This window comes from Bolinopsis microptera, chromosome 5, assembly GCF_026151205.1.
Source record: "Bolinopsis microptera isolate Bmic1 chromosome 5, MBARI_Bmic_1.0, whole genome shotgun sequence".
NCBI classification, from domain to species: domain Eukaryota; kingdom Metazoa; phylum Ctenophora; class Tentaculata; order Lobata; family Bolinopsidae; genus Bolinopsis; species Bolinopsis microptera.
In genome coordinates, this window is record NC_087076.1 from 19,736,564 (window position 1) to 19,757,392 (window position 20,829).

The following is a 20,829-nucleotide window of genomic DNA, read 5'->3' on the forward strand; positions in this document are numbered from 1 at the left end:
AAAGCTTTCGTTCATGTAGATGGAAACTTTATTTAGGTGGCAACTGACCACCTACAAAGTGCAAGTTATTAATGATCCAATCAGCAATCTATTAAATTTTAACCCTGGCCTGGAACATCTGTGACAAGGTAGAGATCCAAATATACTAAAATGGAAGGCGCGAAATGATAATTTGTACTTTTGCCGCCAATTCGCGAATTAAAGCCGCGCACACGTGTTTTGGATATTTGATCGCCAAATATGTTTCGGAATTGGTAACGTATACGTATCATGTTTAACATGTATAATAAATTAATAATTATACAAGCCCACTTATGATTTAATTTTCACATATCACAATGAACTATATCCCCATGATATAGTTCTTTATGAACAGTCATTTGTTTTCAAAACAACCAACTTCCTTGTTCCTGCAGAATTCAGCCACAGAACCGAAATCGTTGACAATAAAACGGTTGCAAAGCGGCGAGAATTACCAGATATTGGGAAAGAGGCAGGGGAATGATGGAGGTTTGGAGTATCTGATTGCTTGGGAGGGCATCAAATCACGCTGTCTGCAACGTATCAGAAGAATGAACAATACGTCAGAACAAATATAGACTATGGTTTAAATGTGTTGGTAAGGGCCTTTGTCATTTATGATCACATTTTGGTTGGTTGCAATTCCAACAGACTATGAAATTTAAAAAGATGTACTTTTAAATTAACTTATTAACTATTAACGATTAACTAGGAATATTACAATTTTATTTCGTAGTCCAATATTTAATATTTTGTTCAATCTAATAATCGAATTTTTGTTGGTTTTAAAACTGTATTTCAGTAGTTTAAAGTTGCAATTAATTTTGTTAAATGTTTACCTTTCAAGTTAGTCCGAAGTTCAAATAGTATAAGTCCATGAAAATGAAATTATGGTTATTTTAAATTTTTTGTCAGGTACTGGTTTGTTCTTGACCCCTTAAAAGAAAACGTATACAGCACGCTTCGGTTTTGGCAGCTGAAAACTTGGAAATGCGAATATTACTATTAGGACGACATATCTAACAAAATGGCAAAAGTAACATGTTCAGTTGCAGTGTTCAGTTCAAATAAGGGAGAAAAACGACTAAAATGTTGGCCATTTAAATGAACTGTTAACGCCATTGAAGTGACCAAACTTAACAAGGCAACTTATGTGTTATGTCAGCGGGTCAAAGTTAACCATTCAGATTTTAGTGAACTGCATGTGAAGCAGATTTCACTCAGAAGCAAAGAATGGTGGTGTCATCACTATTTTAAATCCTTCATAACTTTTTTGAAAGATGTAAGAAATTAAATTCCACTTGCTGAAATATAATTATGATGATCAAATTGTTACAACTGGCACTAGATTTGAGTCCGTTTCTTATTCTTTGCTACATCTTTAATTTTGCGACGCACAAGTTTCTCTCAGAAGGGGTAAAATTCAGAAACAAAACACAAAATAAGAAGATACTTCAATGCACGGAGTGCTGAGGGAGTGACTGGCTTAGTTGGTATTGCCCAAGCATTTCACGAGGTAACAGGTTAGATTCTACGCAGAGCCACCAGCAGTGGGGTGAACTTGTCATATGTTGTATGACCTGCCGAGCAGGAGTGCGCGGCTCCCCCTGTATCGTAAAAACGATAAAGTTTCACACTATAACTATAGTGAAACAAAAAAGGGGGTCACGACGCGACGTGATACAAGGATGAACGTCCTTGAAACAAGATCAGCTGAGTACACTTGATCAGCTAAGAACACTTGATCGGCTCACTCCCGTTGCATGCCTTTGGCACGTACGTCTCACATCCCTAGATACGAGAACCCCCCTTTAGCAAGAGCTCCCGTCCCTTACGTGATATACGAGTCGAGCGGTCAAATCTTAAAGATCATGTTTACTTCTTAATGAACCGCGATGATGTACATGTGAACTCTACCCTGTATCTAGCCCATTTCTAGGTCAGTTAGATCCTACTGATGGATCACATCACTAATTATATGTCACTAATTAGTGATGTTGTGTCAAAATTACACTAGCGTAATCATTTGGACCCCCCCCCCCCTCGGCTGATTGCGTAATATGTGGACAACCGTATTGGAAATTGAAGTCCCTTTTTAGGACAGAACATCTCCCAGTTAATGTTGATTTCATCTATGTCGCAGGAGCCTAAACACTTGTTTGTTATCAGTTATACACAATAAAATTCGTTATTGAAGAACTACAGCTAAAACTGAGGTGATAATATTAACATGGAATACACATGAGACTACTTATAAATATAACCCAACATCGGCGTATCAATATCAGTAAGAAACACTTAACAAAAGTCAAAACTATCTTCCCTTATCTGTATATACCATGGATAGTTATAACAAATAGCAAACAATTGATTTGTAATTGTATGTTAAAGTAATTTAACGGATGGTTCTCCAGGATCAAACACAATACAACTCTATCCCTGAACATGACATTTTAAATCAATACGGCTGCTTTAATTCTTAAAATTCTTAAGTTAGAACGGCCAAAACACCCTACTCGGCGTCAGTCAACTTGTATAAGAAGTAACCAATTAGGGCTAATGAATGCCGAACACAAGGATATTTCGTATTCGGATCATATGCCTGCAGGCTGTCTGTCGTAAGACCTTGGTCGCTCTTAACTGAGCGATAAGCGACGTTAAGTGAGACCGTGAGCACCACTTCTTGCCAAATTTGCTTTTGAATTACAGCCCCTCCCCCCCCCCCCCCCCCCATCATGAAGTAAAACAGTACAAGTTGTGGTTTAACGGCAAAATACAGCGAATTCTAGCCCTTGAAAGTTGTAGGTTTGGAAGATCAATACGGCTGCTTTAATTCTTAAAATTCTTAAGTTAGAACGGCCAAAACACCCTACTCGGCGTCAGTCAACTGCACGCATCGATGCGTTACTGTGCCGCGCCGCGCACTCAATGAGGCTAAAGGCTTCTCACTGAAAAATACGCATATTTTTTTCAAAATATTTAAGTCAAGACTTAATTCTCTTTCTATCTATACGGTAGTAGTCTTTAAAGTGACATGTTAAATAAAAAGAACAAAGTAGACGAGGGTCGAGGAGGAAACAATGATTTACACGGTATGGGGTGTTTTAACACCCCCTCCCCTCTGTAATCAGTTTTACACATACTTATATTTATAGATGTTGTGTCAAAATTACACTAGCGTAATCATTTGGAACCCCCCCCCCCCCCTCGGCTGATTGCGTAATATGTGGACAACCGTATTGGAAATTGAAGTCCCTTTTTAGGACAGAACATCTCCCAGTTAATGTTGATTTCATCTATGTCGCAGGAGCCTAAACACTTGTTTGTTATCAGTTATACACAATAAAATTCGTTATTGAAGAACTACAGCTAAAACTGAGGTGATAATATTAACATGGAATACACATGAGACTACTTATAAATATAACCCAACATCGGCGTATCAATATCAGTAAGAAACACTTAACAAAAGTCAAAACTATCTTCCCTTATCTGTATATACCATGGATAGTTATAACAAATAGCAAACAATTGATTTGTAATTGTATGTTAAAGTAATTTAACGGATGGTTCTCCAGGATCAAACACAATACAACTCTATCCCTGAACATGACATTTTAAATCAATACGGCTGCTTTAATTCTTAAAATTCTTAAGTTAGAACGGCCAAAACACCCTACTCGGCGTCAGTCAACTTGTATAAGAAGTAACCAATTAGGGCTAAAACCCCAAAAAGGAAATTTTAAAAAAAATTTTCCCCCCAAAGGATTCTTTTCCCCCTTTTTCGTGCCCTTGGGTCCTTTTAACTGAGCGATAAGTACTTAAGTGAGACCGTGAGAAAACCCCCCTTTTTTCCAAATTTGCTTTTGAATTACAGCCCCTACCCCCCCCCCCCCCCCCCCCCCCCCCCCCCCCCCCCCCCGGCGGGGCCCCCCCCCCCCCTTTTTTTCCTTTTTAGAACCCCCCGGGGGCCCCCCCCCCCCCCCCCCCCCCCGGGGGGGGGGGGGGGGAGGGGGGGGGGGTTTTTTTTGGGGGGGGCCGGGGGGGGGGGGGGGTTTTTTTTGTGGGGGGGGTTTTTTTTTTTTTGTTTTTTTTTTTTTTGGGTTTTAACAATAAAATTCGTTATTGAAGAACTACAGCTAAAACAAAAAGTGTAATAAACATAAAACACACCAAAAGACACAAAAATAACCCAACACGGCGGGTTTAATAATCAGTAAGAAACACTTAACAAAAGTCAAAACTATCTTCCCTTATCTGTATATACCATGGATAGTTATAACAAATAGCAAACAATTGATTTGTAATTGTATGTTAAAGTAATTTAACGGATGGTTCTCCAGGATCAAACACAATACAACTCTATCCCTGAACATGACATTTTAAATCAATACGGCTGCTTTAAATTCTTAAAATTCTTAAGTTAGAACGGCCAAAACACCCTACTCGGCGTCAGTCAACTGTATAAGAAGTAACCAATTAGGGCTAATGAATGCCGAACACAAGGATATTTCGTATTCGGATCATATGCCTGCAGGCTGTCTGTCGTAGACCTTGGTCGCTCTTAACTGAGCGATAAGTGACGTTAAGTGAGACCGTGAGCACCACTTCTTGCCAAATTTGCTTTTGAATTACAGCCCCTCCCCCCCCCCCCCCCCCCCCCCCCCCCCCTCGGCTGATTGCGTAATATGTGGACAACCCTATTGGAAATTGAAGTCCCTTTTTTAGGACAGAACATCTCCCAGTTAATGTTGATTTCATCTATGTCGCAGGAGCCTAAACACTTGTTTGTTATCAGTTATACACAATAAAATTCGTTATTGAAGAACTACAGCTAAAACTGAGGTGATAATATTAACATGGAACACACATGAGACTACTTATAAATATAACCCAACATCGGCGTATCAATATCAGTAAGAAACACTTAACAAAAGTCAAAACTATCTTCCCTTATCTGTATATACCATGGATAGTTATAACAAATAGCAAACAATTGATTTGTAATTGTATGTTAAAGTAATTTAAACGGATGGTTCTCCAGGATCAAACACAATACAACTCTATCCCTGAACATGACATTTTAAATCAATACGGCTGCTTTAATTCTTAAAATTCTTAAGTTAGAACGGCCAAAACACCCTACTCGGCGTCAGTCAACTGTATAAGAAGTAACCAATTAGGGCTAATGAATGCCGAACACAAGGATATTTCGTATTCGGATCATATGCCTGCAGGCTGTCTGTCGTAGACCTTGGTCGCTCTTAACTGAGCGATAAGTGACGTTAAGTGAGACCGTGAGCACCACTTCTTGCCAAATTTGCTTTTGAATTACAGCCCCTCCCCCCCCCCCCCCCCCCCCCCTCGGCTGATTGCGTAATATGTGGACAACCCTATTGGAAATTGAAGTCCCTTTTTAGGACAGAACATCTCCCAGTTAATGTTGATTTCATCTATGTCGCAGGAGCCTAAACACTTGTTTGTTATCAGTTATACACAATAAAATTCGTTATTGAAGAACTACAGCTAAAACTGAGGTGATAATATTAACATGGAACACACATGAGACTACTTATAAATATAACCCAACATCGGCGTATCAATATCAGTAAGAAACACTTAACAAAAGTCAAAACTATCTTCCCTTATCTGTATATACCATGGATAGTTATAACAAATAGCAAACAATTGATTTGTAATTGTATGTTAAAGTAATTTAACGGATGGTTCTCCAGGATCAAACACAATACAACTCTATCCCTGAACATGACATTTTAAATCAATACGGCTGCTTTAATTCTTAAAATTCTTAAGTTAGAACGGCCAAAACACCCTACTCGGCGTCAGTCAACTGTATAAGAAGTAACCAATTAGGGCTAATGAATGCCGAACACAAGGATATTTCGTATTCGGATCATATGCCTGCAGGCTGTCTGTCGTAGACCTTGGTCGCTCTTAACTGAGCGATAAGTGACGTTAAGTGAGACCGTGAGCACCACTTCTTGCCAAATTTGCTTTTGAATTACAGCCCCTCCCCCCCCCCCCCCCCCCCCCCTCGGCTGATTGCGTAATATGTGGACAACCCTATTGGAAATTGAAGTCCCTTTTTAGGACAGAACATCTCCCAGTTAATGTTGATTTCATCTATGTCGCAGGAGCCTAAACACTTGTTTGTTATCAGTTATACACAATAAAATTCGTTATTGAAGAACTACAGCTAAAACTGAGGTGATAATATTAACATGGAACACACATGAGACTACTTATAAATATAACCCAACATCGGCGTATCAATATCAGTAAGAAACACTTAACAAAAGTCAAAACTATCTTCCCTTATCTGTATATACCATGGATAGTTATAACAAATAGCAAACAATTGATTTGTAATTGTATGTTAAAGTAATTTAACGGATGGTTCTCCAGGATCAAACACAATACAACTCTATCCCTGAACATGACATTTTAAATCAATACGGCTGCTTTAATTCTTAAAATTCTTAAGTTAGAACGGCCAAAACACCCTACTCGGCGTCAGTCAACTGTATAAGAAGTAACCAATTAGGGCTAATGAATGCCGAACACAAGGATATTTCGTATTCGGATCATATGCCTGCAGGCTGTCTGTCGTAAGACCTTGGTCGCTCTTAACTGAGCGATAAGTGACGTTAAGTGAGACCGTGAGCACCACTTCTTGCCAAATTTGCTTTTGAATTACAGCCCCTCCCCCCCCCCCCCCCCCCCCCTCGGCTGATTGCGTAATATGTGGACAACCCTATTGGAAATTGAAGTCCCTTTTTAGGACAGAACATCTCCCAGTTAATGTTGATTTCATCTATGTCGCAGGAGCCTAAACACTTGTTTGTTATCAGTTATACACAATAAAATTCGTTATTGAAGAACTACAGCTAAAACTGAGGTGATAATATTAACATGGAACACACATGAGACTACTTATAAATATAACCCAACATCGGCGTATCAATATCAGTAAGAAACACTTAACAAAAGTCAAAACTATCTTCCCTTATCTGTATATACCATGGATAGTTATAACAAATAGCAAACAATTGATTTGTAATTGTATGTTAAAGTAATTTAACGGATGGTTCTCCAGGATCAAACACAATACAACTCTATCCCTGAACATGACATTTTAAATCAATACGGCTGCTTTAATTCTTAAAATTCTTAAGTTAGAACGGCCAAAACACCCTACTCGGCGTCAGTCAACTGTATAAGAAGTAACCAATTAGGGCTAATGAATGCCGAACACAAGGATATTTCGTATTCGGATCATATGCCTGCAGGCTGTCTGTCGTAGACCTTGGTCGCTCTTAACTGAGCGATAAGTGACGTTAAGTGAGACCGTGAGCACCACTTCTTGCCAAATTTGCTTTTGAATTACAGCCCCCCCCCCCCCCCCCCCCCCCCCCCCCTCGGCTGATTGCGTAATATGTGGACAACCCTATTGGAAATTGAAGTCCCTTTTTAGGACAGAACATCTCCCAGTTAATGTTGATTTCATCTATGTCGCAGGAGCCTAAACACTTGTTTGTTATCAGTTATACACAATAAAATTCGTTATTGAAGAACTACAGCTAAAACTGAGGTGATAATATTAACATGGAACACACATGAGACTACTTATAAATATAACCCAACATCGGCGTATCAATATCAGTAAGAAACACTTAACAAAAGTCAAAACTATCTTCCCTTATCTGTATATACCATGGATAGTTATAACAAATAGCAAACAATTGATTTGTAATTGTATGTTAAAGTAATTTAACGGATGGTTCTCCAGGATCAAACACAATACAACTCTATCCCTGAACATGACATTTTAAATCAATACGGCTGCTTTAATTCTTAAAATTCTTAAGTTAGAACGGCCAAAACACCCTACTCGGCGTCAGTCAACTGTATAAGAAGTAACCAATTAGGGCTAATGAATGCCGAACACAAGGATATTTCGTATTCGGATCATATGCCTGCAGGCTGTCTGTCGTAGACCTTGGTCGCTCTTAACTGAGCGATAAGTGACGTTAAGTGAGACCGTGAGCACCACTTCTTGCCAAATTTGCTTTTGAATTACAGCCCCTCCCCCCCCCCCCCCCCCCCCTCGGCTGATTGCGTAATATGTGGACAACCCTATTGGAAATTGAAGTCCCTTTTTAGGACAGAACATCTCCCAGTTAATGTTGATTTCATCTATGTCGCAGGAGCCTAAACACTTGTTTGTTATCAGTTATACACAATAAAATTCGTTATTGAAGAACTACAGCTAAAACTGAGGTGATAATATTAACATGTAATACACATGAGACTACTTATAAATATAACCCAACATCAGCGTATCAATATCAGTAAGAAACACTTAACAAAAGTCAAAACTATCTTCCCTTATCTGTATATACCATGGATAGTTATAACAAATAGCAAACAATTGATTTGTAATTGTATGTGAAAGTAATTTAACGGATGGTTCTCCAGGATCAAACACAATACAACTCTATCCCTGAACATGACATTTTAAATTTTCATTTTAAATAAAGCTAAGCCTTCCCATAAAATCGTGTTGAATTAATTGAAATCATATAATTAGTTTTAAACTAATTACATCACTATAAATCTATTACATTTATTGAGAATTATGTAATGTTACGTGATGGAAATATTTTAAACGGGCATATCCTGTCCAAACCCAGGATGCACTACATGAAGAACTCGTTGTAACTTTGTTTGAAAAGCATTAATATTTGACTACCATAAAGAACCGGATCAAAATTCACACTAATAAACTGTATATCCACATTTCACGAGATGAGTGCTGTCATGTAGCAGTGCAGCCATATGACCAATGACAGCAACTCCTAGTTCCTACTAGTAATAGATCTATGTACAATTAAATTAAACATTTCAAACTGTGTACTCAAATTATGCAAACACTTCGCGGACTCCAATGAACTCCTTAAACAAGGACTGAAATTAATAAAACAAATCTCTCCTCATTTGTTTTGAGAAATTCTTTTTTCGGATAGTATAATCATCAGTTGATTATAATCATAAACAATTATCCTTGTCGTGATTTTTGTTTAATTATTCTCGAATCCCTAGCACAGGGCCAGTCGTCAGTGAGGGCTACCCTTGCGTTTGTTCCGTTGGATGTTTTGAATGATATCGCTGACGGATTTGGCCAGCCTGAGATGATCCAGACCCGCGCCGAACTTTTCGTTATTCCAGGTCTCCCGTTCTATTACTCGGGGAAGGGTGGAACCCTCAGGTTGCTCTTTTAACGCGTTTTGAACCTGAGACAAATTTTGATATTAATATCACACGCAGTTATTTTTATTTCAAAGTGTTCATTCAAACAGCCCTTTTAAATTGTATAAATAACCAACGATCAGCAACAATTTCATTTCTCACCATGACACAGAGCTCCTCCTCGTGGTTCTGTTTCTGGGGCATGAGGAGATGTCCCACAATATCCCTCAGCTGTCTTAAGAACACATCTTCTCTCTTTGCCTCCGTACAGCTGCTGCCGGGAGGGGGCGACACACGTTGATAGCCCCACTTAGGAGAGGCAGTGGTCGGGGTGCTGAGCCGTCTTTTGTCAACAAAGGTAGAATTGCAGAGAAATGATCGAGATCGAAGCTCGGCATTCTTCTCTGGTACACGTAGATCGTGCAGTGTTGCTGCGTGCCCTGCTTTGAACTTGTCCAACTTGTCCTGCAAGGTAGAGTTTAGTGTTAGGGAGTGGGCAGTTGATTTGTCATTTGGAGGCTAGCTAGCTTGACCGACAAGTAATAACGCACTGTCTTTAACGACAATAAGTTCAAACATTTACCGGATTCCTCATAATACCACTGTCGTGTAGGTCTATATTGTCGTTAGGTTCAACGACATTGAGCCATGCTGAGTTCAGCAGTTCGTCAACTGTCATTCTACGATCAGAGTCTACGTTCAACAGTCTGTGGAATATGGCACATAAATATTAATGATAATAGAATCAATTAAACTAGTTAAGAATTAGTCACAGATTTTCTTGGTTCAGAGAAAAAAAGAGAGAGAGGGCACACAGTTCATTAGGGATGAGGAAAATTGTAGATTACTCGACTACAGTGACCATAATTATTTAAAGAATAAAGGCGTACTTTAGGAAATGATTGACGAACCTAACGACGATAGTCTTAGCTTCGTGGGAAACCCTTCCCCATTCCCTGGCCGGGAAATCGTATTCTCCTCGCAATATTTTCTGTTCCATGGACCGAGAAAAGAGCTGACTGGGAACTTCAGAGTAGAATGGAGGATAGCCGCATAGCATGATGTAGAGAATAACCCCCAAACTCCACATGTCACAGCTCTGAGGAATTATATATTTTGTACAAATGTTCAACAAATATTTTGATAATACGCCAAATTATGGTCTGTCATTAACATTTTTGTACGTTGTCCAGGACTCCGCGAACTATTTATCCAACAACTGGTCATCGGTTGCAGTGATTCTTCAACAGCAAGCATCGAATTAGGATGCGTGTAAGACCACATTTTGCGTATCCCACATTGTTTACTACACACAGACCACCCTTACTTGAGAGAATTGGATAAAAGAAATTGAATGTGTAGCTTTATTCGCAAGAACTCTATTTTTAGACAAATTTGACTAAAATTTGTTGTTTTAAAATCACGTGTGCGCTGCGCGCGAATGACTGGCCCGCCGCGCAGCTCAACTTTTCACAAAGATTTAGTGAAATTAAAGTGCTTACAACTAAATGTAGACCTTCTTAGAATTGCGACTTCCACATTCTTGTTTCGAATTCGCAATTTAGTTATGATCGAAGGGTTACTTATTATCAACGATAATTGAACTTGCATGATTGCACAGCTAAGCAAATTGGAGCAATTACGGTAAATTTCCCACAGTTTGGAACCTGCCATGAGAATAAGAATATTCAAGTCACTCAATTTTTCTGAATAATCCTATTTCGACCACGTCATATAGTCTTAAGTCTGGGCAGCGTATCTTGAAGTGGAACTATTATAACTTACTTTATCATATGTATATGTGCAGCCCTCAGGGACTCGGCCGGCTTTTACCGCTTTCTGGAACTTTGACGCCTCTAGGATCTGAGGAAATTAAAAATTAAAAACAACATAGATAATTGAAGTGCAGAATGCTGAGCAAGTTGTTTGTGGTATTATAATTACCACATCCTACAGCTCTACAGTATCAACATTCCATCAACATTCAACGTACCATCAGGATTAAGACAATTATACAAGTCTATTAGCGGCACCGGTCACATGTCATTACAACACCATTTTCCAGTTAAATGTAATAACTTAAATGTCGACATTCAAATGACGTCTCAGAAATAACACAAACAGTAACCATCAAACTTTCCAATTAATTATCCAATTATCCAATCAATTACCTGCGGTGAGACGTAGTAAGGCGTAAAATGGGGCGTGGTCAGATTACCGTGGTCAATCTTTGCAAACCCGAAATCGGTCAGTTTAACAATCATGTCAGGGCCGTGATCTTTGAGCAGCAGATTCTCAGGTTTAATGTCACGGTGGGCTATACTGTTGTTGTGACAATGCTGCAACGCTTGCGCTATCTGCCAAAGGAATGTAGACGTTAAAAATGTTTTTCATAGACTGGGTGATGGAATTTATTATAATTAGCGTGAAAATGATTTCAGAATGTAAACTGCCTCATTTCAGGTACCGACAACAAATAGTTCGTGTTTGTAATTTGGAATTGTTACATGTGAACACATTGTACAGGAAACCAACGTGTAGTGTTATTGCTTTATTGTGCCAACTATTGCGCCAATAAGCTATTCTAAAAATATAACACTGTATATAATAATAATGTGTTTTACATATTACAGGTGATCTATTGTTATTTGTTGCTGCATATAATGTTATTAAACATTTGGCACACTGTTGAAGACCCACAATGCGCGCCGTTCTTACTTAATATAACTTTATATATATTACATAACACTGCTCACTAAAACATCACACACCCACCCACACACACGCACACACGGTTGTAAACCTGCTGCTAAGTACCAGTTACTGTAGACAGCACTTTAAAGAACTCATTATATAGACAGACAGACAGACAGACAGACAGACAGACAGACAGACAGACAGACAGACAGACAGACAGACAGACAGACAGACAGACAGACAGACAGACAGACAGACAGACAGACAGACAGACAGACAGACAGACAGACAGACAGACAGACAGACAGACAGACAGACAGACAGACAGACAGACAGACAGACAGACAGACAGATAGATAGAGAGAGAGAAAGAGAGAGAGAGAAAGAGGGAGAGAGAGAGAGAGAGAGAGAGAGAGAGAGAGAGAGAGAGAGAGAGAGAGAGAGAGAGAGAGAGAGAGAGAGAGAGAGAGAGAGAGATAGAGAGAGAGAGAGATAGAGAGAGAGAGAGAGAGAGAGAGAGAGAGAGAGAGAGAGAGAGAGAGAGAGGAGAGAGAGAGAGAGAGAGGAGAGAGAGAGAGAGAGAGAGAGGAGAGAGAGAGAGAGAGAGACAGAGAGAGAGAGAGACAGAGAGAGAGAGAGAGAGAGAGATGAGATCACGTGGTTAGAAGTGTGACCACGTGATAGTGTAATGTACAGCTCAGGTATAAATCTCTAATATATCCTGGATGGACGCTAAATTTTGAATATTGTAACTCATAATCTGAAATCATGCAAGTATAATGATGTTACGTATCTTCATTACGAGTATTATAGGTGACTGAAGATCGTGTATACTATGCAAGGTTCATTCAGCGGACGCTGCACACTTTTTTGGTTGACCAATAAAACACCCAAATTCAAATCAGCATTTAAAAACTTTTTCACCGAAATGTTTACCCCCACGATTATCAACATGCTTAACAACCCTTAAATCTACTACCAGTGGAACGTTTAGATGGGTTAATCCTAACTCTGCAGTATACAACAAATGTACGCTGAATGTACGCTCAGTTAACCTGTAATTACTGCTACTGTATACAACAGACTCCTTCTCACTATACCAATATATACACTATTTTGAGGGGGAGAAGCCTAACAAATAACAATTACAGCTGTACACCACACACAGAGTGTACAAATACAGGCTCTTACATGCAATATGAGTAGTCATTCGGAATCAACCTTATCATTTGTCAGATCTGTCATGTACTGTGCAGCTTATTGATGTAATCTTGAAATCTACAAGATCAAGACTTATTTTACATCAAATTCAACATAATTACGTACAAGTACATAATAACATACCAACACGTCCGCATCACAGAATCACCTGATTTGTACTGCACATATTTTGTACATGTGACTGTATGATATGACAATGTAACATACATTAACATGCTCATGACTGTTCGAGCAATCAGTAGATTGGTTATAATAAATGTCTGACTCTTATTTGTCGAACTCACGACAGTTAAGAGTTGCGACATGATAATATGTATTTTTAATACTGTTCAAGGATTTAATTCATTAAGGATGCACCAATATTACAGCTCTGCTATTTGTCACATAGATAACGTTGAATTCAGTTACTTAAAAAATATTATGAGTAAATATGTTCTCCTGTGATGAATCTCATGTTCCAAATATATTTCTCAATATCGCCAACCTCTGCTCCTCTGTTACAGGAATAAGACTGGAATATACAGGATTACAATAATTATATCACGTCTCAAAAGATAACAGTCGGAAATGGGGAATCCTTAAACCTAGTCTGACTGAACAGCAAAAATAAACGTATCATATAATTTACAAGCCGCCTTAAACCTAATTTTAACTAAAAGAAGACCGTAAATAGCCAAATTTAACATTCCTGTTATTTAACTTTAGATCCAGGGGTTAAAATTCTGTTTGTACTTTGAAACTCATACACTAACTCATAACAAATTCGTTTATATGATAATTCGTCTATACTCTTGAAATTGAAGTGTACATTCTTGTATGAAAAAGTGAGAACAATATAATATAGTGAGTACTGACTAGTGACCTGTTTAAAAGTATGTCACTAGTCACTAGTGACATACAGGTTACAGGTCCTACTCGTCATTTGCCAGTTGTACTTTGACAGCTTCAAAAGTGACATTTTGTCCAGTACAGCGTGTGAGATAAATTTGTTACAATAAGAGTAATCTCTTTATTTTGAAAAGAAGTAGAACAACCAAACAGAGAAACAGAAATAAAAACAGAGAAACATCTGTACACAATGAAACAGACATACACAATCACACAAATAAACAAACATACAGACCAATAAACAGACATACACAATCACATAAACAAACATACATACAGACCAATAAACAGACATACACAATCACATAAACAAACAAACATACAGACCAATAAACAGACATACACAATCACATAAACAAACATACATACAGACCAATAAACAGACATACACAATCACATAAACAAACAAACATACAGACCAATAAACAGACATGCACAATCACATAAACAAACAAACATACAGACCAATAAACAGACATACACAATCACATAAACAAACATACATACCTACATACCAATAAACAGACATTCACAAAATAAAACAAAGTTAAATAAAATAAACAAAGAAAAAAACAAACTATGTGTTTAAAAGACACTAACCTGTTTGGTAACACAACATGCTTCCCGCTCCGTAAATCTCTTCTTCTTGGAAATCCTGTCAAACAGCTCACCTCCACTCATCTTCTCCATGACAACCAGTAGCATATCCCTGTAATAATGATTACTATTACATGCAATCCGAACACAACACCATAACATCTCACGTCATGTGTGTCACGTCACGTCACGTGTGTCACGTCACGTCAAGTGTGTCACGTGAGTTATTTGATCCAGATAGTTCCATTATGTGAGTGTGTACACAATTTATATATATATATTTATAACTTGCATAAAAAGCTCTGTGTAAGGCTGACAAAGCTGACTTGATGTGGATGTACGTGTCACAATGCGATCTCAAATATCATGTCAACATTTAACTTGATTAAGTTTTGTACTGGTCATGTCGTGCATTGTGATCTAGTTTATTCGATTATAAAGTGGCCACTCCACACTGAGCTGCACATCACAGCAACAAATCACATACACGTGATACGTGGCCACCTAGTGAACAGTTATTGTACGTGTTGAAATGGTGTAAGTTGTGTTGATAGGGAGATTGGCAGGGTGCCAACATTTTTACAACGAATTATGATAGTTTGATGGGTAAACTTGTGATTTGTAATCAGGTTTATTGATGTTTTAACAGTTGGATGTAGTGAAATTATTGAAATTATTGAAATTATCTTACTTAAATATGGCCTCAAAAATATGAAAATTTGTAGTGTTTTATCTAGTTAAAACTAAAGACTAAACATTATGATGAAGCTAGTGAAAACATAATATATTATACGAACATTTCATCACATTGATAATTTTGTGCCAAGTCATATACGTGACTATTACACTAACCAAGCCAAGTAACTTACTTGGGTTCTTCACTGTTCGGCAGCTGAATCGTGTTTTTAAAGACATCTAAAATCTTGACGATATTGGATGAAGCGCTGACTCGCAGCTGCAGAGATATCTGAAATAGAGAGTAGATGTAAAGTTGGAAAGTGTAAGCTGGTGTCTGTCATTAGCTAATCTACATCACATCAGTACAGACAGCTCAAATGTGCAAACTTAGTACTTCCACTCATATTATCTCCAGTGCAGACAGTTGAAAGATTATCGACAGTGGTTAAATAACTCCGAAAACTCTAGAGATAATCAAAATCTCCCTTGAATATGTTATTTTGAGGATAAATAATTTTTATAAATAACTATACAAAATTATAAATAATTTGAGGACAACAAATAATTTGAGGACAACATGACACTTCAAAACTTTGAACATAACACGAGGAAATATGGACAGAACTGAACAGGACTCTGCAACCCATGAATCAACTACTCAGTTATCATCGCTCGATAATCGGTTTGGTATCGACGTTACATACTATGTTTCCCCAACTTTAAACCTTTTTTTTCTTTCTTTTTTTCCCCAAACATTCCAGTACAATGTGCAGAAAGTTGGAGATTTAAAATTTTGGAAGCATGTAAGGATATATAGATCTGATATCGATCTTAAATACTAAAAATACCTTAGCACAATTGTAACTGCAGTTTTACAGAACTCTAAAAGAAGAAGAAGACAGGTACCACCCGGATTCACACTCAGACCTGAGTTTGAATACGAGATTTCCGATACGAGATTGGTGACTGGTTCTATAAACAAACATACATACATATGTTGTTTTATTTTGAATGATAACATACTCCTGATTTATAATTATAATTCATATAGCAAAATGGCAGTGAAATGGGTGGATAGTAAAGGTGGTACGACAGTGCACAACTTTGTCACACAGTATTCTAACAGCTAATTCAGAATGTACCTCTAGTCTGGACGCTTGAGTGTCTGGTAAGCATTTCAATGCACACACTTCTTCTGTCTCCTTGTTAACACATTGTCTGAAAAGTGGAGTAATAGGTAAATAGTAAGAACAGTACACAGCATAGCCCCATTCAGCACCATTGACGCATTTATCTGACCTTCAATATTCGAGGATGTATGATGTACAAAAACCTTCATCTGCCAATTAAGAAATAATAAATTGAAAACAAGATACCTCACAAATCCACTAAGACCCTCGCCAAGTTTCTGGTCCCATGAGATAGTGTAACTGTCTACAATATCGTCTGTTGCTACAACATCCTTTAACTCATCTTCCCCTGTGCAGGGGCTGCCGTCCATCAGCCCTTAAACGTCTCTCAACCATAGACTAAAACTGGCGAAATTGTTCTGGTAAGATAAATTTAGATACAAAAGTATCAGTCAAATGGAACAATAAATTGGATATGTAACAAATATTATTTGATTGAGATATAGAATCAAGTTGTGTGCCATCAAAGCTCACAAATACACACTAATTTACCACCCAAATGATCGGTGCTATGCTAAGATGCCATGTAAACGATACACAACATAGCCTTTGCACAGCTAACCCAGGGTGCCACAAAAAATAATCTATTCCCATTCATCAGTTTGATGTGGCAGCTACTCAAATTAGTAAAACAAATTTTTTTTTAGTAAAACAAATTTTATTTTATACCCACAATCAATTCATATTTAGTTCAAATATTTAATGTCGAAATAACCATTTCACATAAGTGGTTATATTATAATAAAATAATTTGTGATAAATTAATAAATTAATTTACACTCAAAAATGAACAAAATATACACAATTTTTACCTAGTACAACACTGGTTCGGTGCGCGGCTGATCGAAAAAGTTTGGTTTGCATTTACTAACTACAGTGAACAGCGTACATGAAAAATAACTTACTGAATCTTTTAATACTAGACACATTTTAATTCAGATGTTGTTCAATGAGTTAGCCACAAAAATGTTCAAATTATGGGGGGGGGTGACATGTCTCCAATGTCTCCAATGTCTTTTGTCTTTTTTAAAAAGATAGGGTGCAGAGACATGTCCTGGAGACATTGGAGACATTGGAGACACAGCTTTTGGAGACATTGGAGACATTGGAGACATTGGGGACATTGGAGACATTGGAGACAAAGCTTTTGGAGACATTGGAGACATTGGAGACACTGGAGACGTAGATGTATGATTGGAGAAGGAGGAGGATCTAGGAGGAGGATGACCCAGGAGGAGGACTCAGGAGGAGAAGGAGGAGGATGAGGACTCAGGAAGAGAACTGAGGAGGACTGAGAAGGAGGAGGACTGAGGAGTACTGAGGAGGATGGCTGAGGAGGATGGCTGTGGAGGATGACTGAGAGGGAGGAGGAGGAGGAGGAAGAGGAAAAGGACTGAGGAGGAGGAGTAGGACTGAGGAGGAGAAGGAGGAGGACCTAGGAGGAGGACCCAGAAGGAGGACTCAGGAGGAGGAGGAGGAGAACTCAGGAAAAGGACTGAGAAGGAGGAGGACTCAGGAGTACTGAAGAGGATGACTGAGGAGGAGGAGGAGGAGGAGCAGGACTGAGGAGGAGAAGGAGAAGGTGGAGGAACTAGGAGGAGGATGAACCAGGAGGAGGACTCAGGAGGAAGAGGAGGAGGACTCAGGAGGAGGACTTAGGAGGAATGAGAAGGAGGAGGACTGAGGAGAACTGAGGAGGAGGAGGAGGACTGAATAGGAGGAGGGGGACTGGGGAGGACTGAGGAGGAGGAGGACTGACGAGAAGGATGAGGAGGAGGACTGAGGACTGAGGACTGAGGAGGAAGAGGAGGAGGATGAAGAGGAGGAAGAGGAGGACTGAAGAGGACGATGAGGATGAGGACTGAGGAGGAGGAGGAGGACTGAGGAGGATGGCTGAGGAGGATGACTGAGAGGGAGGAGGAGGAGGACTGAGGAGGAGGAGGAGAAGGACTGAGGAGGAGAAGGAGGAGGATCAGGACCTAGGAGGAGAAGGACCCAGGAGGTGGACTCAGGAGGAGGACTCAGGAGAAGGACTCAGGAAAACTAAAGAGTGAATAGGAGGAGGAGGGGGAGGACCTAGGAGGAGGAGGACCGAGAAGGAGGACTGAGGAGGAGGAGGAGGAGGAGAACTCAGGAAGAGGACTGAGGAGGACTGAGAAGGAGGAGGACTGAGAAGGAGGAGGACTGAGGAGTACTGAAGAGGATGACTGAGGAGGAGAGGAGGAGAAGGACTGAGGAGGAGAAGGAGAAGGTGGAGGAACTAGGAGGAGGATGAACCAGGAGGAGGACTCAGGAGGAAGAGGGGGAGGACTCAGGAGGAGGACTTAGGAGGAATGAGAAGGAGGAGGACTGAAGAGAACTGAGGAGGAGGAGGAGGACTGAATAGGAGGAGGAGGGGGACTGGGGAGGACTGAGGAGGAGGAGGACTGACGAGAAGGATGAGGAGGAGGACTGAGGACTGAGGACTGAGGAGGAAGAGGAGGATGAAGAGGAGGAAGAGGACCCAGGAGGAGGAGGACTGAAGAGGACGATGAGGATGAGGACTGAGGAGGAGGAGGACTGAGGAGGATGGCTGAGGAGGATGACTGAGAGGGAGGAGGAGGAGGACTGAGGAGGAGGAGGAGAAGGACTGAGGAGGAGAAGGAGGAGGACCTAGGAGGAGGAGGACCCAGGAGGAGGACTCAGGAGGAGGACTCAGGAGAAGGACTCAGGAAAACTGAGGAGTGAATAGGAGGAGGAGGGGGAGGACCTAGGAGGAGGAGGACCCAGAAGGAGGACTGAGGAGGAGGAGAACTCAGGAAGAGGACTGAGGAGGACTGAGAAGGAGGAGGACTGAGGAGTACTGAAGAGGATGACAAAGGAGGAAGAGGAGGAGAATGACTGAGGAGGAGAAGGAGAAGGTGGAGGAACTAGGAGGAGGATGAACCAGGAGGAGGACTCAGGAGGAAGAGGGGGAGGACTCAGGAGGAGGACTTAGGAGGAATGAGCAGGAGGAGGACTGAGGAGAACTGAGGAGGAGGAGGAGGAGGACTGAATAGGAGGAGGACTGACGAGAAGGATGAGGAGGAGGACTGAGGACTGAGGAGGAAGAGGAGGAAGAGGACCCAGGAGGAGAAGGACTGAAGAGGAGGATGAGGATGAGGACTGAGGAGGAGGAGAAGGACTGAGGAGGACTGAGGAGGATGGCTGAGGAGGATGACTGAGAGGGAGGAGGAGGACTGAGGAGGAGGAGGAGAAGGACTGAGGAGGAGAAGGAGGAGGACCCAGGAGGAGGACTCAGGAGGAGGACTCAGGAGGAGGAGGAGGACTCAGGAGGAAGACTCAGGAAAACTGAGGAGGAGGAGGAGGAGTGAATGGGAGGAGGAGGGGGACTGGGGAGGACTGAGGAAGAGGAGGACTAAGGAGAAGGATGAGGAGGAGGACTGAGGAGGAGGATGAGGACTGGGGAGGAGGACTGAGGAGTACTGATGAGAATGGCTGAGGAGGACGGCTGAGGAGGATGGCTGAGGAGGATGACTGAGGAGGATGACTGAGAGGGAGGAGGAGGAGGAGGAGGAGGAGGAGAAGGACTGAGGAGGAGGAGGAGGAGGAGGAGAAGGAGGAGGACCTAGGAGGAGGAGGACTCAGGAAGAGGAGGACTCAGGAGGAGGACTCAGGAAGAGGACTCAGGAGGAGGACTGAGAAGGAGGAGGACTGAGGAGAACTGAGGAGGAGGAGGATGAGGACTGAATAGGAGGGGGGACTGGGGGAGGACTGAGGAGGAGGGGGACTTGGGGAGGACTGAGGAGGAGGAGGAAGACTGACGAGAAAGATGAGGAGGAGGACTGAGGAGGAGGACTGATGATTGAGGAGGAAGAGGAGAAGGATGAAGAGGAGTAGGAGGACTCAGGAGGAGGAGGACTCAGGAGGAGGAGGACTCAGGAGGAGGAGGAGAACGACTGAGGAGGACTGAGGAGGAAGAGGAGGAGGAGGAGGAGGAGGAGGCTGTGTCTCCAATGTCTCCAAAAGCTGTGTCTCTAATGTCCCCAATGTCCCAAATGTCCCCAATGTCTCCAATGTCTCCAAAAGCTGTGTCTCCAATGTCTCCAAAAGCTGTGTCTCTAATGTCCCCAATGTCCCAAATGTCCCAAATGTCTCCAATGTCTCCAAAAGCTGTGTCTCCAATGTCTCCAATGTCTCCAATGTCTCCAATGTCTTTGTCTTTTTCGAAAAGATAAGGTGCGGGAGACATTGGAGACATGTCACCCCCCCATTATGTAGGAGGGTA

General features: G+C 40.7%; 3 protein-coding genes across 18 annotated transcripts in view; 2 read left to right on the forward strand and 1 right to left on the reverse strand.

Annotated features, from left to right (window-relative positions):
• LOC134815694 (metal-response element-binding transcription factor 2-like) overlaps nucleotides 1-1,009 on the forward strand; it is a 106,870-nt gene extending 105,861 nt beyond the window's left edge. The window contains exon 16 of the mRNA XM_063824272.1: nucleotides 417-1,009. Coding sequence (XP_063680342.1) covers nucleotides 417-599 — 183 coding nt within the window. The 3' untranslated portion in view covers nucleotides 600-1,009. The remainder of the gene's footprint in view (nucleotides 1-416) is intronic.
• Nucleotides 1-20,829, forward strand: part of LOC134815693 (tubulin polyglutamylase ttll6-like) — a 100,540-nt gene that overhangs the window by 43,599 nt on the left and 36,112 nt on the right. For 15 of the 16 annotated variants that reach the window (XM_063824259.1, XM_063824258.1, XM_063824256.1 and 12 more), the window contains exon 1: nucleotides 8,662-8,674. The exons of the other annotated variant lie outside the window; for it this stretch is intronic. The gene's annotated coding sequence lies outside the window, so the exon portion shown is untranslated. Of the gene's footprint in view, nucleotides 1-8,661; nucleotides 8,675-20,829 lie in introns of those variants that run through there. 16 annotated transcript variants of the gene reach the window in all.
• LOC134815695 (MAP kinase-activated protein kinase 5-like) lies at nucleotides 8,295-16,968 on the reverse strand. Its single transcript, XM_063824273.1, has 10 exons — nucleotides 16,749-16,968; nucleotides 16,515-16,590; nucleotides 15,564-15,661; nucleotides 14,698-14,806; nucleotides 11,463-11,648; nucleotides 11,077-11,154; nucleotides 10,203-10,390; nucleotides 9,875-9,998; nucleotides 9,454-9,756; nucleotides 8,295-9,335 (listed from the first exon to the last, which is right to left on the reverse strand). The coding sequence occupies exons 1-10, from the start codon at nucleotides 16,871-16,873 to the stop codon at nucleotides 9,159-9,161; spliced, it is 1,464 nt and encodes a 487-aa protein (XP_063680343.1). The 5' UTR covers nucleotides 16,874-16,968; the 3' UTR covers nucleotides 8,295-9,158.